Consider the following 20,832-nt stretch of genomic DNA (forward strand, 5'->3'; position numbering starts at 1 on the left):
TTCCGTGCACATATTTTACTCCTCTGATGAATAGTATTTCATAGTTATGAAAATAATTAGTATATTGCGTGTATTATTTAGTTATTATATTACCGTTAACTTCAAGCAATTCTGACTCTGAACATCTTCTGTTCGTGAAACAAAGTGTCTCCAATCTGCATTTCTGAAATATTCACTAAAACATATATTTTAGAGGTTCAGTATTTGATGAGTGAAAGTAGCCGCAGGGTAGTTACGCCAATCAATATATCATTTCATGTAAGCAGCAGTACATACACTTCGCTTTATCGTTGTTGTTCCGAGCTTCATTATGTTTGAAAGATGACTAAATTAATCACCCAAAAACTAGGTTGCGATTCTATATTTACCATACTAAATGGTTAATACCATGTAATTCATTTATGATATTTGGGGATCATAGCTATCGCATTTAAAACACAAAACACACAAAAATCCTAGTTGTATTTCAGTTGTCAGTTACAATAGTGCATACAGTTATATTTAAGCAATTAACTTCATTGAAAATACGTGTACAGTTCACTTGAACATGGTAACGTTACCGATCTACAGGAGTCTGTTCAGCGCTTTCGCTGGTTTGTACAGGGTCATGCAATGTAGCTTTGACCCTGTGATACACTACACCTGAATAATTAATACGCAGCCACTCTACTAAACGTTAATTTGCAGGGCTTTGTTAACTTTATATATCTTAATGTAGTTTCAACGTTATTACACGCATACGTCTATGATGCTTTCAGGTGTGATACTATTATGCGATAATAATCTGAATAAAGTTATAATATACGAGTGCTATCTAAACGTTGTATTCTCGCAATCTTAAACGAACAGATGAATATGAACGATGGATGATACAAAAATCAAATTACAATCAAATATTGTTTACTTAATTGAAAATAAAAGGGACCAAATATTCGCCGATACTGATGGTTTAGGTGCATCTGGTACAATTCCAACCTTGTGTTATTTGTGTTATCAGCACTAACTAATGGCGATTTCCTAGCAGTGTAATGCCTTGTGTACCTGGATGATTTTTATGCTATAAATTATTTGAATTGAATACTACTCTAGTTAAGTTTATTATCTGGGAATACCTCCACTGATCGTATTAACTTTCCTTAACTACAAAGAACATAATACACAAACATCACATAGCGAGTCATTCAATGAATAATGTGTGATTGATTAAAAAAATTCTTTTTACACACATTTCTAAATTCAAACAATCCTTCAATAAAATGCATAATATAAGTTTATAAATAATATTAACGCATGTAATATATGTAAGTAAATCGATTTGAGAAATCGACGCCGATTTAAGCACAGTAAAGTTTTGTTACACGTATGCATTGTATCTGTTTTATTATTGGAAGTAAACTGTTAAAATCCAAAAAGGAATTAAATATTTGCTTAAGTTATATTCACCCAACAACATTTTAGTACCTGCTATTTATTATCGATAGTTTTTCCATAACAGAACTATTATTAAATCACGAATAAATGCAGACACTCAGATACGGTGCTTTCACATAAATTATAAATAAATAATGAAATTCTTGAAATATTATCAGCGAATTAAATTTTTTACCGCTAGTTTATTTGCCTTTGCTATATACGGTTTTACATATGTAACGACATTAAACATAAACTAATTATTTAAGTTGGGGTTCCCGACTGGAACGGGCAATTCAATGCAGCAGGGATTTAAAGCGGCTGAAAGGCATGCCCAAAGGTAACGCTTGCTCTAGAAATAATTTAAGAAACATTTTAAAATGAACTTTAACTTGATAGCATCGCAATGTAAATTTTAAAAAGTAAGTATCCTTATTTCGATTTTATTGCAATATCTTTCCGATCAACATAATTACAACTTTCTGAGGCACCATATACACGAATAATATACAATTATCATTTAAATGCCTGCTTGTTTACAATATTTTCGCACTGTTTTTCATTTACTACGGGAACTCCGCGAGTTTGATGTGTCGCCTGATGGTAGCATACCTGTGTAAATTGTTTACTATTATATCGGGGATGGACATTTATTCTTAATGTTGTTACAATCAAACTTTTACCCTTTTTTGTTCTATTCAGTAATATATTGAATAAGCAAAACTCTTTTTAAATTAATGACGAAAGTAATTTTGTTTGAATATCGTAAATCTAATAGCAAACAGACAATAAAACACAGACTGACTAAACGCAATATGCCCTCCTTTGTGTTATAATTTGTGAATTCTCTTAAAATTCTAAACTGCTATCAGCACATGTTTGAGGTGGCTGTAGTACGTTTTTAGGTCATCAACATCTTTACAGCTGTCAAAGTTCACACATACCAAAGATTAAATTATTTTTATTATCAAAATGTTAAATATAAAGCTCAAGACATAGAAGTCATTTATCTTTTTGGGGTCGCGTTCGCAGGTTTCGAAATCTAAACGCGGACCCTAAGTTCAAGGTCAAGGTCACATGGGGTCGAAACATGTATGCACATGGATAGGTCTTGTCCACATGCGTACCAAATATGAGAGCAATATCTGAAGGGACACAGACGTTATGAGCTTTTTTGCAAACCGCGGTCGCAGATTTTGAAACCTGAACGCGGACCCAAAGTTCAAAAATTTCATCCGCATAGAAAGGTGTTGTTAAGATACACATGCCTACCAAATATGAAAGTAATATCTGAAGGGATACAGTAGTTATGAGCGTTTTTCGAATTGCGGTCGCATATTTCGAAACCTAAACGCTGACCTCAAGTTCAAGGTCAAGGTATCAGGGATAAAAAATTGTATGCGCATGGAATGGTGTTATCCAGATACATATGCATACCAACTATGAAAGCAATATCTGAAGGGACACAGAAGTTATGAGCCTTTTTCGAAAAGTGTGACGCCCCCGCGGACGCCGCCGACACCGCCAAAAAGTAACACCTATATGTCCCCTGACCACAGTCAGGCGACACAAAAATTTATATGGATCAGGTGCACTATAATACTTGTGTGTGCAGGTATGGCAAGTTTAAAAAAAATACCGACACTTGAATGGCTTTCTCATTTTGTAGAGAACCATTTTCTGTTTGTCTATCCGCACAAATCATATACGAAATGAATAATATTCGCTGTTTGACCGTATACTTATCGCAACTTTCCTTGAATGGCATACGATCCTTTAATTGTGTCATTAAGACACCTTCACCTCTAAATTTTAACACTTGAGACAGCGTTGACTTGTTTATAAACATGACTGTACTCTGTATTTATAAGTTCATGCATATGCTTTCGGATTGCGCACTTTATCAATATTTACGTTAATTTTTAGCGAGGAACACATATGAGATAACAAGACTATTGCCAAGCAATGTATGTCCCCTATCTGCTCCACCATTGTCAGAATATATATATATTGTTATCCCATGTGTTTCCTCGCTAAAAATCAACGTATATATCCTCGATGTATATTGATTCGCGGTGTTAATGTTTTGTATTAAAATTAGCAACGAACAAACAATAAAACATTGCATAACTTACCTTGTTGAAAGAAACCAATATTACACTAGTAAATGGAGCATATTTATTTCCTGCAACTCGCGCTATCTAATCCATAACATGTTTACAGTCTCCGCCATTTTAACAGATGAATGTAAGGTCGCGACCTCTGACGTCATTCACACAGTTTATTATTTAGGCCGATACAATTGAGTAATTGGGTTGTAATGTTAATTAGTCATATAAAAAGTGTCAACTGTACAATAATTAAAATGTGTCAACACAATTCAACACAATTTAACATATTTACAAAAAAAGCGTTTGTTGGACTTTAACTATTCTTCATTACTATTGCAATGACAGCACAGGAATTTGTCACCCCTTCTGACACACCTTATAGGTGTGCAGAATGTTAGGTGTGTCCAGTGCTTGCATGGGATGCCATTTTTTAAACCATCACACTGCACCCACTTAACAAATGTCAGAGAAATACAGCCGGACAGTTCCTTTGGTTGGAATCTGTGACAAACACAACATTTTTCATCAGAAGCCTCATCACTGTCACTGCTGATACTGGAACAGTCCACTGCTCTGTCAACACAAGATGGGCCTGCTACTGGACTAGGTGCTGTTGTTGCAACAATTTGCTTACTTTTTTTACTGCGAGCTTATCTTTTTGTGTTTCCTGAGATTTTTTCAAGGTAGGTTTTTGATTTTGTTCATGATTTTGTATGGCCTCCATTACCTCATTACTGGTAAGTTCTTTTCCAGACACCAGTCTGCTAACCGTTTTCCTTGGTTTCTTAGCTTTTTGATTTTTATACTGATCTTATTTTTTGTTCTACAGTTTCAAAAAAAGTGCTGGTGTGTTCATTTTCAGGTCCAATTTGTAGCCCTCCCTTTACAGTTAAATCAGAATCATCAGTGTCATCTGAATGATACACTTGGGCTGGAAACATACTTTCCCTGGGAATTGCATCCTTATTTAGGGGGAACAGTCCTGTTTTGCGAAAGCCAACTTGAAGGTTTTCTGCTGACAATGCTTTGTGATAAACGTGGCAGACGATATCACAAACATTATACTGAGTGATGGCAGCTGATGTCTCACGGATAATTTTGTGGCATCGCGAATGGTACATCCGCTGGAACGGGCAATAACAGGCTACATCTAGAGGTTGGAGCAGGTGGCTTTTGTGGGCTGGTAAAACATACAAAATTATACCATTCTCCTTTGCCCACTCTGCCAGAATGAATGATACATGGGACCTATGACCATCTAAAAGCAACATAATTTTGGATTCACACCTGCCAGGCATAAATTGTATGAAGTGTTTGGTCAGATACTTAATGAAAACCTGGGTGTTAAACCAACCACTTTCTGACATTGTTCCACTGGCTCCTGGTGATGCCCCTTTCCACAAGTCACTGTTCATCCGCTTGCCCGGGAAAACAAAGAATGGTGGAACTGCTGTACCACTTGCACTGCCAGCGCCAATGATTGTAACTGTTTTACCTTTGCCAGAGGTCACAGCTTGCGCAGGATAGTTAGAACTAGCTACTATGTATGGTGGCTTGTGATCAATTGATACACCCTTCTCATCAATATTGTAAAGCAAATGGGGCTTATCTTGGAGATCATGCTTCTGTAAACATTTCTGGTAATTTTCAATGAAGTCAGACACAATCTTTTCACTCGCCATTTTGGCCCTCACATGATCAAGTGCTCTTGGTTTAACGACCCTCATTTCTGGCCATCTCTTTAGAAACCCTTTCATCCACATCATGGAGAGGGGTGTGTCAACTGTCCTCTTACCCAACTGCACAGCAAACTGTGAAGCAACATCAATACACTCCTACTGTGTATAACCATAACCTAAATCAGCCATGTCTTTGAAATGGTTTACAATTTGGGCCTCTTCAAATTCATCAAACAATGGGACCTTCCCCATTACAACTGTTTATGGGTCAACTTTCCCCAAAACCCTGTCCCTGAGTGTGTTTTCTGGCACCATATAAGTCTTGGATGCTCTGAGAACGGACAGTCCATCATCTTTCACTGCTTTGAAAGCATTTATCAAAGAAGATGGTGAATAAAGTCGATATTTTTTCCTTATAGGCTGTGGGTGTTTCTAAAACAAATGGTGTTACAGGTGTGAGTTTCAAAAACCATGTATTTTGATATTCTTGGCCTTACTATAAAATTTCAGTCACGTTACTTTCATTCATGGACGTAAACACTTGCAGCCGACATGTAAAACGTCAAAAAAAGTTATTGATAAACAAAGAAAATATTGTATATCCATGGTAATGTAAATGGGTATAACAAAAAAAATTTTTGGTACATCTACGAAGACCTAGTGATAAATACCTGTTTAAATCTCATGTTTTTATTTTTGACAGCAAATACGATCGAGTACACTTTGTAGTAAATGTGACGTCACTAAAATCACCGACCCGTGACCTCTCGCGAGATTTCGAATCAAAACAAAAATGGCCGCGAATCAACATACATCGCGATTTTAGATATATCGCCCATATATGTTATATATTTGTTGCAATAGCAACCAGAAGCTAAGACGTATGAACTAAATGAAATGACGTGCATAATGTCCATATTGCAATCTATCTATGTTTCAAGTTTCATGAACAAATATGAAGAACTTTTAAAGTTATCGCAGGACCCAGAAAAGTGTGGCAGACAGACTCACAGGCAGACAGACACACAGAGCGAAAACCATATGTCCCCTCCGGTGAAATCGGCAGGGGACAAAAAACTACTTTAAAGATCAACGGACCGCAATATGCCTCTGCGTGTATACCCCTGTATTAAGAAGGTTGCCTGTTAGCGTGTTTGATTTTGATAAATAATTCGGTACACACATTCTGCATACCAATAACAATCAAACAACGAATTAAAAATCTAAAAAAACTATCCGAGAAATCATTCAATCGGAACGACCTGACAATATGACTTTTTGAACCATGTTTTGATATTTCATGTTAAGTGTCTTCGAATTTCGAGAATAAAGTCCAGAACTGTCGCACGGAAACAAACAGTCATTCGACTATGTCAATATTTTTACGAGTAAGCTAGGGTTTACCTCAGTCAAGGCGTCACAAATTTATATATTATAACCATGCAATGATTCGTCAAGAAGTTAAAAAGAATAATTTACTAATGAAGAGTTGGGTTTGGGTAAGGGTAAGGGGATGATTTTAATGAACATCTACTCAGATACGTTGGCTGACATTTCTTGAAAAAGGGGTGAAGTCCAAATTGGAAAGTTACATATCAGATAACTCAAATATTGAATAGAGTATTATATTTTCATAAATAGTGTGTTAAATTAAATGTTTTATATTATAGCGCTTATGACAATTTCATTTGACCAAATAAAAAATAATGTAAATTCATACGAATATACCGAGTAACCGGAGTTTTATCAGTACTGGTTTCTTTCTAAAAATAGATTTGACAACTCAGATATGTTTATCTCAGTGGCCTATGGAGTATAGCCTATGTGCGTAAATATATTTTATTTTAATTTATATTTGTATTGTAAACTTAACCGCATTGTTTCTTTTTCAAAACTCGTAAAAATATTAACTATATCAAATTGATTTCTTTTAAAGAAACGGCATTTCGTTCATGATTTTTTTCTTTATTCGTAATGCAAAATTTAAATATCATAATACAACCTACCGCTGACCGTAACAAGTCAGCCATATACTATGTTATTACGTATTGAAAACATACATGTTTATAAAGCGGATGGAGGAAATGTATTTGCATTGTTATAATTAATAACATGTTTTTTTTATAAATTAACTTGATGAATGTTAAAATAATATAGTTGCATTAAATGTAATATTCCATTTTTAACTTTCTCTTTAAGTCGAAGATAGAGCTATCAATTAACGTACGTGTACATTAGAAGATACCGTATTTGATATAATATGTTTGAATACCGGAAAGTATGAATGCAGAAACAAAATTGTGGGTGATTTTAAATTGTTCATTCGTTAAAGCACATGAAAATATTTATGAAAAGGCATTGGAATAATATCAACCGTTTTTCAGTATTTCGTATTACAAGTCTTATATGCTGGTGGTTTTTATACTATATTTCTGTTACCGGAGTTCAATATCTTTATGTAAGCAATAAGAAGTTATATCAACTTTTGCTACCTATGTGTTGTGAAAGTGAGCAGCTGCAGCCATGGCGAGTTCTTCACCGAGCCCTCAACTGGCCCCCCGGACCCCTGAACAGTCTATTGATAGAGGTCAACAGACGTTAAGGGCCGCTCCACCCAACCAGAGTAGTCTCGCGATAGAGAGTTTGGAAATAGTAAGTGTATGATAATATGTACGTATAAGTAGTGTTGCACATTTTGGTAAAATAAAAGTATGAATCTAAATATGAGTTTTGGATAAAACAAAATGGGTCGTAGACTATTGTACTATCCTGATAAATCGTGTTTACCGCGTACACGATGAATATATCGTCAACATATATCGTATTAACACTTTGAAAACTTAATAAATAATTATTATATGTGCATCTCTCAACCGATAACAACCCCTCCCCTAAAATAAGAAATGAACATAAAATAAAGACATGTCCATAATTGCGCTCATGTCAGACACGTCTGCACCAAAAACGAATTGGAAAATGTTACATGGTGATCTTATTTATACAGTGTCATCACTTAAGAAATAATACTCCAAGCGGTAAAAATAGCATAAGTCAACGCACGTCGAAACATTACGCATCCAAATACCAAGGTGCGCTAGATCGAATTACCGCTCACGGCTAGTTTAGTATAACGGGGTATTTATGATTTAATTGTATAAGTCAGTCAATCAAGTATCTCTAGAGGCGTCTCTTTTGGTAACCATGCTTGTTTTCTTATCAATCACTAAATTCGAAGTTGACTTCTACTTGATAACCTTTTAGTTTTTATGATTCGGTAACCGTCGATTTGTGTTAGTCAATAACTGTATGGGCATATTTCGTTTTGCTGGATGTCGGTCGGTCTGTTGGTCGGTCTGTCTGTCTGTCGGAATGCCAGTTTTTTTTCTAATTAATAACTTGTCAACGAATTAAATGATTGGCTTGTTACTTTATTTGTGCTTTGGCCTTAGGAAGTAGATGACCTCTATTGAAATTGAAGTCACTAGACCAAAGGTCAAAGCTACTGTTAAAATACGTGTGAAAATCCGATTAATAACTCATCAACACTTTACATGTGCATCGGCATTGGACTGTAGATTACCCTATTGATATTGGGTTTACTTAGTCAAAAGTCAATGGCATTGTCACAATAAGTGTGAAAATCGTTTCCGATCAATAACTCCTAAACAAATAGACCGATTGGCTTGATTCTTCCCATTTGCAGTGGACTTGGACAGTAGATGACCCCTACTGAAATGGAGTTACTAAGTCAAAGGTCATAGTCATTGTTAAATTAAGTAGGAAATCGTTTCTGAGCAATACCTCGTCAACGAGTCGACCGATTGGCTTGATTCTTACATGTGCATTGGTCTTGGTTTAGAAAGAAGATGACCCCTTTTGAAATTGGGGTCACTAGTTCAAAGCCCTGTTTCGGGGGGGGGGGGCATATGTCTCCGACGGCAGAACTCTTGTTTTAATTAAATTTGTAATATGGTAAATAACTTACCAGTAGTACTGGAATGTGGCCGTTAGTCAAATACATTAATGTTTGTTCGAAAATTGATTAACATTGATTAACGGTTTCAAGATTAAAAAACAATGCCGGTTTTCCTTTATATCGTTATTTAGTGTATTCAACTAATTGTGTTCTTGTCCGCCTACGGTTCAGATGGCTGTGTGCTTCTTTGCGCCTTCGTAAATTAAAGAAATATGTGCACAACGGAGAAATTCGATACATATGATAATGCTGAAAAAAAGGCGTACACACGCATAAAACAATATAACATAATTTATTAATTAATTAAGAAGAATTTATAAGCAAATGTATGTACGCCCGTGTTCTGTGTAGTTAAGCAGTTATATAGTTAGAAACAGAAATTACTTTAGAAAGGTTTGAACATTGTACACATCATGACTGTTGAGGAACAGTGAACAATTGATTGAATAAATATCATAACTACTTTGATATTTATCTCAGAGGTTGTCAGTTTAATCAATCAGCATTCATCAAGTATCCCTATTACAACCAATATCGCTACATAAACCGACAAGAAAAAAAGGTCAAGAACAAGGGCACAATAATGGTAAAAAACAAAAGTACAAAGAAGAGGTAGCCCCAAGCTATGTAAATGATCAAGCTTTAAAGAGGCAGATTCTGTTGGCGAGCCAAAAAGACCCAAACTGGCATTCATGCAATGACTTCAGCAGCGGCTACACATTGAATATCTTACCTGCCACCCTATCACAAAGCAGTCCATACTACCCATCCAACTTAATAGTCCTTACCCCACATCATCAAGCTATTCCTCCTAATGAATATATCTAAGACCCCACACGGAATCAGAACTGTGTTCTTTGCTAAAGAAACACCCCCGTAGTTGACTTAAATCATAAAAGGTATTACGTTCATTACAATATGGATCGAAATATCGTATGAAGTCGAACAACTGGTAGACATAATAAACACGATGGACTTAACGACATCGTAAGCACCATACACAGTCATTCAAATGGTGTAGGATCCCTATCTGTGGTTCATATTAACGTTAAGGGATGTTTCAACAAGTGCAGTAACGACAGTTATTTATACTATTTATTGCAATGCAAAATACATCGGAATTATTATATTAACTAAGACTGTGTTCTTGTCCAAACATTTGATGTGTACAGCATTCATAAACACTTTTATGATGCACGTTATATGTTATTTTGGCACCGAGTTCAGTCGTATTCAATTATGTATTCTTTAATCTTAAGATATCGGAAAAAAACTGTCAGAAAAACTGCCTTGTTTGCACTTAAGATTTCTGCAAATGTATTTCAATAACTTAAGATATTTGCACAAATAAAGTGTTGACATTCTGTTTAGCCCGTGTGTAAACCCCAAGTGAACCCCGTTGATCATGCATTCTGATACAGTTAACAAACAGCGGAAAATTGAACTATAAAACCTAATATAAAGGATACCAATCCATCTCTTAAAATTAGTTGTGATCAGTGCTCGGAAATAACAGCTTTAGTGTCAGGCACAAAAAGCTTAACTAGCGAATGGGAGGCAACGGCAGACGAACGAGACGACTTAAGCAAGAAGAGACACTCGCATCTCTATGGCTTCAGTGAAGCCTAAATACAACATATTATACTTCGTAATACATGAATACATTGGTAAACTCTTTTCATTAATCAATGTTATGCAAAAAGAAACATGTCGTTTGATTTGCGGCTTGAGTGTTTATTTCCACGAGAAATTGAAATGTTATTTATCTATTGTAGTACCCAATAGCTTTGAAATAGTATGGATGAAAATAAAGAAAGATATATGTTCTCGTAACAAATGTGATTTTGAATGTGTTACTTACTACCAGTTAACTTTAAAGGTTTTTATAGGCAACGGCTTTGACTTCTGTTTGAAGAAATCCAGAAAGGAATAACCCATTACGAACCTTTTTTGGCATTACATATGTTGATGATGAATTTAATGCATATGTTATTAATTATCAATTGTACTAAAATGTCACGAGAGACTGTGTGCGAGATAACGAAAATAAAATGATAATTTGCTTGTATGTTACAACCTTGATAAAGTAACAGATAACCACTGATACACATTAATTTCAATTCGTAAATCAACCATCAAGTTTTTACCGAACGGACGATCTAAAACGATAAAATATATCTATATACTTTTTCATCATCACGCCGTCTCAGCATCACTAATTGCTAGTAAATATAAACTGTGTTAAACGTGTACATGTTTAAATTATGCTGGATTGGAACCACTGTAGTGATTACACCGCCGAATATTTGCATTTAAATTTAATGATCATACATTAAAATAAAACAGTACAATTAAGATAATATAACACACATTTAATTAATTTTCTACCATGCATTAGTGCGCGCTATTTGTTAATAATTAATAAATTATATAATTAATGTTCTTATTTTACAAGAACCCATGCGACAGATCACATAGATCTGCACACAAAATTCATACATTAGCAAGCAACACGTATTTCCGTACATTCTTCGTACACAGTCACTTACAAATATCTAATCCATGAGTAAAACCTCTATTGCTCAACAAAGACGATTTTCACATTTTAAAGTAGTGTTAAATTCAAACGTTACTTACACATAATATATAGTATATTCTGACTATCTTCACAAAACGTAGAAATTGAACAAGTGCGTTAATGTGTGTAGAATATAAGACGTCTATTATGTCTATACATATATATATATATATATATATATATATATATATATATATATATAAAAAATTGGAGAAATATGCTGTTCAAACAGTGCTAATTACATATTTTATACATATGCCCTAGCGCTTTCGACTTTTCGTCTTCATCAGGGGCTTGTCAACACAGATATGGTTGTACATGCAATATTGGACAGTGGAAAGTTCTAAAAATAGATAATTCAAAATTGATTGATCGAAACTCACCGATAAAAACGTGCACTCGCCTAGAGCCGTGTCCGTATTGTTACAGGCTAATTGAATGTTCGTAGTGATTTACAATAGACTGGCTCCAGACTCATTTTAGCAATGAGTCACGCAGAAAACATTTGACATCTGCCAAAACACAACCCTCTAAAATATGATGTATGTGTTTTGAAGACTCCATTATGTGTCATGTTTCAAAACACATACATCATATTTTAGAGGGTTGTGTTTTGGCAGATGTCAAATGTTTTCTGCGTGACTCATTGCTAAAATGAGTCTGGAGCCAGTCTATTGTAAATCACTACGAACATTCAATTAGCCTGTAACAATACGGACACGGCTCTAGGCGAGTGCACGTTTTTATCGGTGAGTTTCGATCAATCAATTTTGAATTATCTATTTTTAGAACTTTCCACTGTCCAATATTGCATGTACAACCATATCTGTGTTGACAAGCCCCTGATGAAGACGAAAAGTCGAAAGCGCTAGGGCATATGTATAAAATATGTAATTAGCACTGTTTGAACAGCATATTTCTCCAATTTATTATTACTGCTTTCTGTTCTTGCATCCGTTTTGGATCCAGTGTTTTAGAAAGATTCATTCGTTGGTGTTTAATATTTTTTCTCAACCATATATATATATATATATATATATATATATATATATATATATATATATATATATATATATATATATATAATATTTGTTGAAATTAAATTTTTTTTATATTATTTACAATTATGTAATATTGTCAGTGTTAATTCACCACATATTTGAAGTAATCTTAGTCAGTGTCGATATTCAGACATTTTCTGCATTGATAAAAAAAACTTACCAGCTATAGACGCATTTAATGTGAATTTTTCAAGCGAATAATTTGTTGGCGTATTAAAATCCTTTATAACACAATTTCTTAATTTTCTTAAGTTGGTTTACACAATTCAATGCTTCTTTGCTGAACCATGTTGATCATGTTTTGCTTTGGTCTCATTTATACCTTTGAATAAATGAATTGATGTTTACAAAAAGCTGAAAACAATCGTGTAGCAATGCTACGTAATGATACACTATGTATATCCGGTGAAAATTATACATATTGTTGAACAATTATATGTATATACTTTATCGGTTTTACATTAGCTGGAATACACAAACATACACTCTAGTAAAGAAGCTTATGATTTTATACTGCACAAACGATAGCGTGCGTTGTAAGTCACCGATAATCTTAATAAATTCTTTAAAGTCATAAATAATGTAGTGTTAAGTTTTATTATTCATAAATTACAGTTTTGATACATTCTGAATAACTATGATTTATTATTGAAACGCGTTCAATGATCCTATCTGCAACTTATCTTAATTGTTAAACGTAATTGATTACCTCGTACACACATAGCGACCATCATGTCCCAGTAGAACAGGTATTAATTATGAATATACAAGTTAATAAAAAAATTTTGGTATATTTAAAACATGTTTTTATATACGCTATTTGCAATCGTACATGACTGTTTAAAGATAATTGTTTACTTGGTGCCGATGTTTCCACGTTACGACAGTTTTCATTTTTTTAATTATTATTGAGAACAATTTTAGCGACATAACGTGTCAAAATTGTTGGTGCAAGCTAGTTAAAAAGGCGATATTCTCAATTGAAGAAATTATAGATGACAGCACCTAAAATCAATGAACTCCTTTAATGAAAGCATTTCACAAACTCAATGCAGTTGTTTACTAGCTAGTTAAAAACATTTTATAGAAATTCGCACATACTCTTCATATTGGTTAACTGTGGACAACGTATATTAGTTTGAACCCAACACACAGAGGGAAATAAATAATAATACAACCCAAAACCATCAGGTGTAATTATAATCTAAAACTGTTTTATTATACGCTTCTAATACATAGCTTTATAAGCTAAGTCAATATAGCGTATAATTGTTCACATGTATGTAGCCGACGTCTTACAAAGCAATGTTTAGGTAATTTTAATCCATATAAATAGAAGCTTGAATATTTTTATCAGTCCCCCGACCCGCGCCTGGTGATAGCGATCGATTTCGGGTCTTACGCGAGTGGGTACGCTTCGCAGTTGCGGGCGGACTTCGAGCGAGATCGTCTAGATATCCGCAAAAACACGAAATGGTCCGAGGGTGGACTCTGCTGCTACAAAACCCTTACTGCGTTGTTGTTGAAAGTACGAACATATTTAATATAGTTTCAACATTTAAAATTACCTTATTAAACTATTCTAATGGCCACCTTTTTCATAGCCATATTTTATATATTTCATTTCAAGTTACGTTGCTTAGTGTTTTTGTTGTTTTTATATAAGAATACATTTGCAAAAAATTTGATAACCATACTTATTAAAGCTTTGTTGTCATTTCAAGCCTTGTATACTCAAATAAGTATACATACACTCTCAGTAAAGCGGTTTCGGCGGTAAGTTTGTCAAACACTGAGCAGTGTCCTTGCGGATATAAGTTACATTATGTTCGTCAACTTGAACGTAATAAGAACAAATGAATTCGTTAGTCATTTTGTCTCAAATCTTATTATCGGTTTGTTGTATGCTGCCTAAAATAATGAGACTATAAGAGAATGTATGCGCGTTTGTCAATTTAGCTTTAACCTGCTAAGGTTATAATAAACGCCATTAGTGTTAAAATCGCAACACATGTATTGTTATAACACAGCCTGACATGTCGGTGGCCGAGTTTGGTTTTGACGCAGACATGAGATTCAGCACACTCGATGAAGAAGAAGACGACTGGGAGAACTGGTACTTCTTTCGAGGGTTCAAGATGGTGCTTTATGCGAATGCCGTGAGTAGTTCAATACGGCTTAATAGAATACCTTTTCTAATATGCATAGGGCATGCTACACGGTTTAATATTAAATTTATATTTTATATGCTTGTGTGCAAAAGACTATTTGCTTAATTGAATAAGTATTCAACAAAATAGGAAACAACGATAAACTGTTACAGAGTTCTTTAGATGCAAATACCACAGTGGAAGACGCATATGGTCGTCATCTGCCAGCTTTATTGGTGTTTGGAAAGTCCATGAAATTCATGAAGGACCACGCCATAAACAATCTTAAAGAAGCAGGACTTCCATACATAGAAGATGATACGAAATGGGTGATCACAATCCCGGCTATATGGACTGACCGTGCAAAAGGTTTGATGAGAAAGGCGGCAACGGAAGTGGTAGGAACCTAATTTTATCTTGTAACGGTACCATGTATAAAATGTTTAAAAAGTATAATATCGTTTATATATGGTACCAATTATATTAAAACGTTATTGCATTGTTTTAATGCGTCATGTTGATCTCTGTTTTTACACAAATTAAAGCTCTGACGTTTATTATCGCTTTAAAGGCTGGAATTCAAGCAGACCACTTGACGATTGCTCTAGAACCGGAGTGTGCGGCCATCTACTGCAGTCAGCTCACACGTCAACAACTTGAAATCGATGGCGATGGAGGCAAACTGCAGTACATCGCGGCCCCGGACTCTGTGATCATGTTGGTGGACATGGGAGGTTAGAAACCGTTGATCTTGTTATTAATCATATTAAAATAATGAACAAACTGCTGTATTTATACCAATAGGCGAAGGTTTAATCGATTTATATGTTTGTACCATATCACTCTAATATATTGTATTTCAAGTGGTAAACAATAAAGATCAAAGTACTGACAGTACTGGTGGGACGATGCTTTTGAAGAGGATGGATATAAAAGCATCATTTTAAGTTTATCTACATCACCACAATTGTGTATTTGGGCACGAACATTTTGGGTACGAAACAAAACCGGTTACGAAAATTTTGGTTACAAAAATTATGCCAAAAAAAATTGGGTACGAAAAAAAATTTAGTAACGAAAGAAAATTTGGGTGCGAAACAAAATTGGGTGCGAAAAAAAATGAGTACGAAAAAAAATTGGGTACGACAAAAATTGGGTACGAAATTTTTTGGGTACGAAACAAAATTTGGGGGTTCGGGGAAGTGGTACCCATGGGGAACTTGACCCATTCAGCGAAACTGGGAGGCGGGTTACATAATCGATCAAATATAACAAGAAATATCTTTAAAAAGATATTCGACGTGTACTTTCTGTACCACTTATCTTTAAAAAACTTTCTATTTCAAACGTTTGTGGGTTATAACATTACGTTACGTTGCAGATATATTCAAAACTTTACATCCTTACACCATGCTCTTTAATTTCACATGTATATCATACCAAACTTTATATTCTGTTGACGTGATTTCATATGACCATGTGCATGAACATACAATTTTTCTCTTTTGATTATTGTTTTTTCTCTAATTCAATAAGCTTAGGCATGTTTGTTCGTTAAGTACGGCAATAATTTCATGATGATTCCCGAAAGTAGGTATGAACACATAGTCGAATACGACTCGAATACGTGAGTTCGCCCATGTAAACATGGTAAGGTTAACTTAATCTCCGCGATATGACCTAATATGTGTTTAAAACAGCAAACAATATCCAACAAACGAATGAATTATCAAACATAGTATGTACACTGATGTGGCTCTGTAATTTCTGTTTGAAAAGTTTATTCAATATGCAAAATGAGGAAGCACGTATAAGAGACGTCGTACAGCTATAATGCTGTTTATATACCATACTCGCTATAACGTTTACAAATGGCAGGTTCGAAATAACTCGTTTTTATTACACTCACGATCGCGTTAAACGTTAATTATACACGTTTTCATTTGCAAGTTATTCACAGAATCACGACAAATGTCAAATACAATACAGAAAATGCATAGTTGTTTCATTGATCTATAAAATATAATATATTGAATATAACTGATTTAAAATTAACGTTTTCAAACTATTATTGATTTTTTCCCCCAGAATATACTGTCCTTTTTATAGCTGAGCTTCCTTTACCTTTATCAATGATAATCAGCGAGGTTTACTGATTAAAAAATCGAGCTATCTCAATCGGACTGGCTCGGTCTTTTACATAGGTCGCCATTGTGAAGAATTGTGTCATTGTATGATAACTTAGACGAGCTGCTTCGCAGCATCGTCAAAAACAATTATCGGTTATTATACTTGCAATTGAGATGTAGTTTATTGGAGGCAGGACGGTCTATGTGGTCTTGTAACATGTTTTAGGTTTGTTGAGGAAACTACATTTCCCAAGCAATTAAAAGGAAACTTTAAAAAGGTCATCACCCTTAAGTGTATTAAATGGGCATTAGTTTTTTACAGTTTCAACGTCTTTTTCCTTGGTCTCTAACGAAATGATGATTTAAATGTGTCGGTAATTCAATCATGCAGGACTCATTTGTGTACATCATGGTGTAATACTTTATTTAACCTTTTCTAGTTTAATCATTTAAAAATAACACAATTAAACGAAATCTACCATAATATATTCATTATCTAGGAGGTACAGTTGATGTCACAACAATTCGCGTTGGCGAAAGAGGACATTTGGAACACGTTCAGATGTCAGGTGGCGGACCATGGGGCGGTATGAGGATCGATGACAAGTTATTTATGATGCTGAAAGACCTGTTTGGCCAAGAAGTGTTCGAAGAATTTATGAGAGACAATAAAATGGATTACTTTGATCTTCGACTGGAATTTGAAAAACAAAAACGAGATGTACGGACGTAAAATATGATATTATTCAATCCATTAATTTAAACCTTGACTAAAATTAAAAACGTGTTAGATAAGAAAGCTGTTTCATAATAATAACATAAGTTATGCTTTCATAAGTCTGTTTAATCAAAACAAAAACATAATTATATATATATATAAAGAAAGTAGTAAATATAAATATATATTTGTTTCAACAATTTACCGATATAATATTTAACAGGTCAAACACCCCAGTGACCCACATTACAATCGACGATTTCGACTTAGAATTCCAGAGTCACTGAAAAGTTTGTGGGAAAGAAAATCAAACACAACAATATCGGAAATTCTGAAACAGGATCATATTAAGGGAAACGATATAAAATTCAATAATTCGCGCCTATATTTTCCTATAAAAATCGTACAGGAAATGTTTGATGAAGTTGTTGAAGAAATTCTGATTTTCACAAGAAATATTCTTGCGTCCCCAAAAATTAAGGAATTACCTATTACAGCGATGATAACAGTTGGTGGTTTTGCGATGTCGAACTATGTGATAAAGGCCTTGAGACAGGAACTTGGTGAAAAGAACATCCCGGTTGTTCGTCCACATAACACTGAGTTGGCCGTCTTGCTCGGTGCAGTGCTTTTCGGACATAAAGAGGACATCATTACTTCTCGGATACTGCCTTACACGTATGGCGTGTCGTGTACAATGGAATTCAATTCAGAAAGACACAGCGTTGAACACAGATTTGAAGACGGTGGAAGGCTTTGGGCAAATAATTCGTTTCGGAAGCACGTTACTCGCGGTCAGGCTGTACAACTTGGAGAATGGTTTGTCGACAAGGATTACTTCCCTGAAGATGAGGACCAAACGTCGGCGACTATCTACGTCTTTGCCTCCGACAAAACAGATCCCAATCACATTACTGACGAAGGTTGTAAGTTCGTTGGTCAGTTCGACGTTGATTTTCCGAGAACTGTAGCTAAACCGATGGCAAGAAAGGCAGTTACAGTAGCCATGCGATTCGGAGGCACGGAGTTAGAGGTTAAAGGTACAAGTCATGGCGGAGAAACATACAAGAAAAAATTAAAATTATAAAATGAATGTTATGCGAGTAATTTCATTTATTGATGTTTATGGCATCAGGTATGTCGGATAGCATAAGGACACTCTTTATTGTATGCACATCTGCTTTGTAAGTACATAATTCTTATATTAATGATTTTTCTTAATTGTTTAGTTAGAATTATAAACTTTTGTTCATAGCTTTATCCCAGTCTTTTGTTGTGTTACAGTTTTAAACTGCAATCCAAATATAAGTTTTTATTGCGTTTTTTTATGTGAGCCTTCTGTACTAGTGATGCATGAGGGTAACAAACACTATTTGTTAAAAGCAGTAGTTGAATATGCCAAAATACATTTTTTAACTGTTTTTATATTTCAAGTCTTCTGTTGTTGTTTTTTTCTCCAAAGTTCTCGTTCTCGATCTTTATATTTCTCCCCGCCCGGTCTTTACAAACGAACGATCGATATGAGGTCTGAGTTAGGAATCTTTACGATTCTCTTCAGTCTGACAACATTATTAATGGTTGTATGTTTTAAACTAAATAAAAACAATTACAAATTAATAGGTTTATAAAACGTATTTTAGTTCATGAGATTTAATTCACCGATGATGTGAAGCTTAAGGTATCCAAGGTGTGCATATCCTCTCATGCCCATGAGGATAGCATTATGCATTCTTAGGACGATTCGTGATTTGTTGAGTCAACCCTGTACTTTCAGCTTGTGCACATAGCTTAAAGTAACTAGTTCGCACTATATGCTTTGTAATCACTTTGATGTATATATTACAATTTTTATACAATTGGTGTAAGTTCAAATTCGATATGTTACAGTTATCAAATGTTTTACAATAAGTTGTTTTTTCTGTTACACACAATATTATTATCGTGAATATAGTATATATAGTTTTTTGGATACGTATGTGTTTAACATTTTTTATACCATGTTATATATTAATTTAAATTTGCTGTTAGTAGTTGCCAAGGTTTTGAATCAATGATATAGCATTAAATACTACATTAGTCCCCATAAGTGTCTGTATATATGGTTTACTATACAACTTTTAACAGCAAAGTATGCGTGCCGACTGCTTTTTGGAATATGCATGATGGGTTCTAACTTAATAATGTGTAAATAATTAATGTGATTTTTATACAACCTCACGATTACATAGTGACCATCAAGGCAGTGATACAAAATATGCGTCTAATCAGATAAATAAACAACACTAAGCATTGTATACCATTTTGAGCTTTCCTTTTATGCTTAGTAAACACAAAAACGTAACACATTTAGTTGCACGTTTTATTGGTATAATGTTTGTGTGTTTTAATAATGGTTATGGACATCTATACTGCCTTAAACAATGTTTAAGTTACTTCATGATGTACCAACAAAGATACTCATATTAAACTACCAAAGTATATGTTTTATAATTTGATTTTATGTAATGTTTCTGATCGTGATATTTATAGAATCATCGTTTGTTAAAAGCGTGGGGATATTGTATTGGTCTCCATCTTTCTGTCCGTCCGCTCGGCCACTATCTTCTCCTACGCTATTAGCAATAGAACCTTGAAACTAACACACATGGTAGCTATGAGCAAATGTGCGACTGTGACGGCGACGGAATTTCGATCTGTCCCCTGGGTCAAAAGTTATGGGTAAATAAATAAGTAAAATTGGTAAAAAAACTAATTTTACTAACAACATGCGACGCACATGATAATACCTTTTGATCAACATTCCAAAAAGTGCATCGTCGCTCATGCGCTCATAGCTACCATGTGTGTAAGTTTCAAGGTTCTATTGCTAATAGTGTAGGAGGAGATAGTGGCCGACCACGCCTACCCACATTTTGATTTAACATAACTTCTTCATTTATTCACCAATTGACTTCAAATCAATACTGAACATCTTTTATGACAACACTGTCGTTCTCGACCATCCATATCCACATTAACCA

The 20,832-nt window shown here is 34.5% G+C and overlaps 1 protein-coding gene and 1 long non-coding RNA gene across 5 annotated transcripts in view; one reads left to right on the forward strand and one right to left on the reverse strand.

Moving 5' to 3' along the window:
- LOC127860802 (uncharacterized) overlaps positions 1–3,650 on the reverse strand; it is a 14,665-nt gene extending 11,015 nt beyond the window's left edge. For both annotated transcript variants that reach the window (XR_008039929.1, XR_008039928.1), the window contains exons 1-2: positions 3,546–3,650; positions 94–163 (exon numbers count right to left, since the gene is read on the reverse strand). This is a non-coding gene — a long non-coding RNA (uncharacterized LOC127860802). The remainder of the gene's footprint in view (positions 1–93; positions 164–3,545) is intronic.
- A 3,282-nt stretch (positions 3,651–6,932) lies between these two features.
- Positions 6,933–20,292, forward strand: LOC127860572 (heat shock 70 kDa protein 12B-like). Of its 3 annotated transcripts, none has more exons than XM_052398711.1 (8): positions 6,933–7,024; positions 7,709–7,852; positions 14,173–14,343; positions 14,846–14,974; positions 15,139–15,363; positions 15,537–15,699; positions 17,595–17,815; positions 18,036–20,292. In XM_052398711.1, exons 2-8 carry the CDS (start codon positions 7,724–7,726, stop codon positions 18,897–18,899), a joined length of 1,902 nt encoding a protein of 633 aa, XP_052254671.1. In that variant the 5' UTR covers positions 6,933–7,024; positions 7,709–7,723; the 3' UTR covers positions 18,900–20,292. The 3 variants fall into 3 exon arrangements, with proteins under 3 accessions (XP_052254671.1, XP_052254662.1, XP_052254682.1); XM_052398702.1 differs by lacking the exon at positions 6,933–7,024 and adding an exon at positions 7,073–7,286; XM_052398722.1 differs by lacking the exon at positions 6,933–7,024 and adding an exon at positions 7,401–7,500.
- Positions 20,293–20,832: the final 540 nt, after the last annotated feature.

The sequence above is a fragment of the Dreissena polymorpha genome, chromosome 1 (assembly GCF_020536995.1).
Source record: "Dreissena polymorpha isolate Duluth1 chromosome 1, UMN_Dpol_1.0, whole genome shotgun sequence".
Lineage (NCBI taxonomy): Eukaryota > Metazoa > Mollusca > Bivalvia > Myida > Dreissenidae > Dreissena > Dreissena polymorpha.

What these genes read in the sequence shown, in the direction of transcription:
- LOC127860572 (XM_052398711.1), top strand. Translation starts at nt 7,724, where the DNA reads ATGGCGAGTTCTTCACCGAGCCCTCAACTGGCCCCCCGGACCCCTGAA. An exon ending in CGATAGAGAGTTTGGAAATA is followed by an intron (nt 7,853 to 14,172) that starts GTAAGTGTATGA and finishes TATTTTTATCAG; the next exon opens with TCCCCCGACCCGCGCCTGGT. An exon ending in TTACTGCGTTGTTGTTGAAA is followed by an intron (nt 14,344 to 14,845) that starts GTACGAACATAT and finishes GTTATAACACAG; the next exon opens with CCTGACATGTCGGTGGCCGA.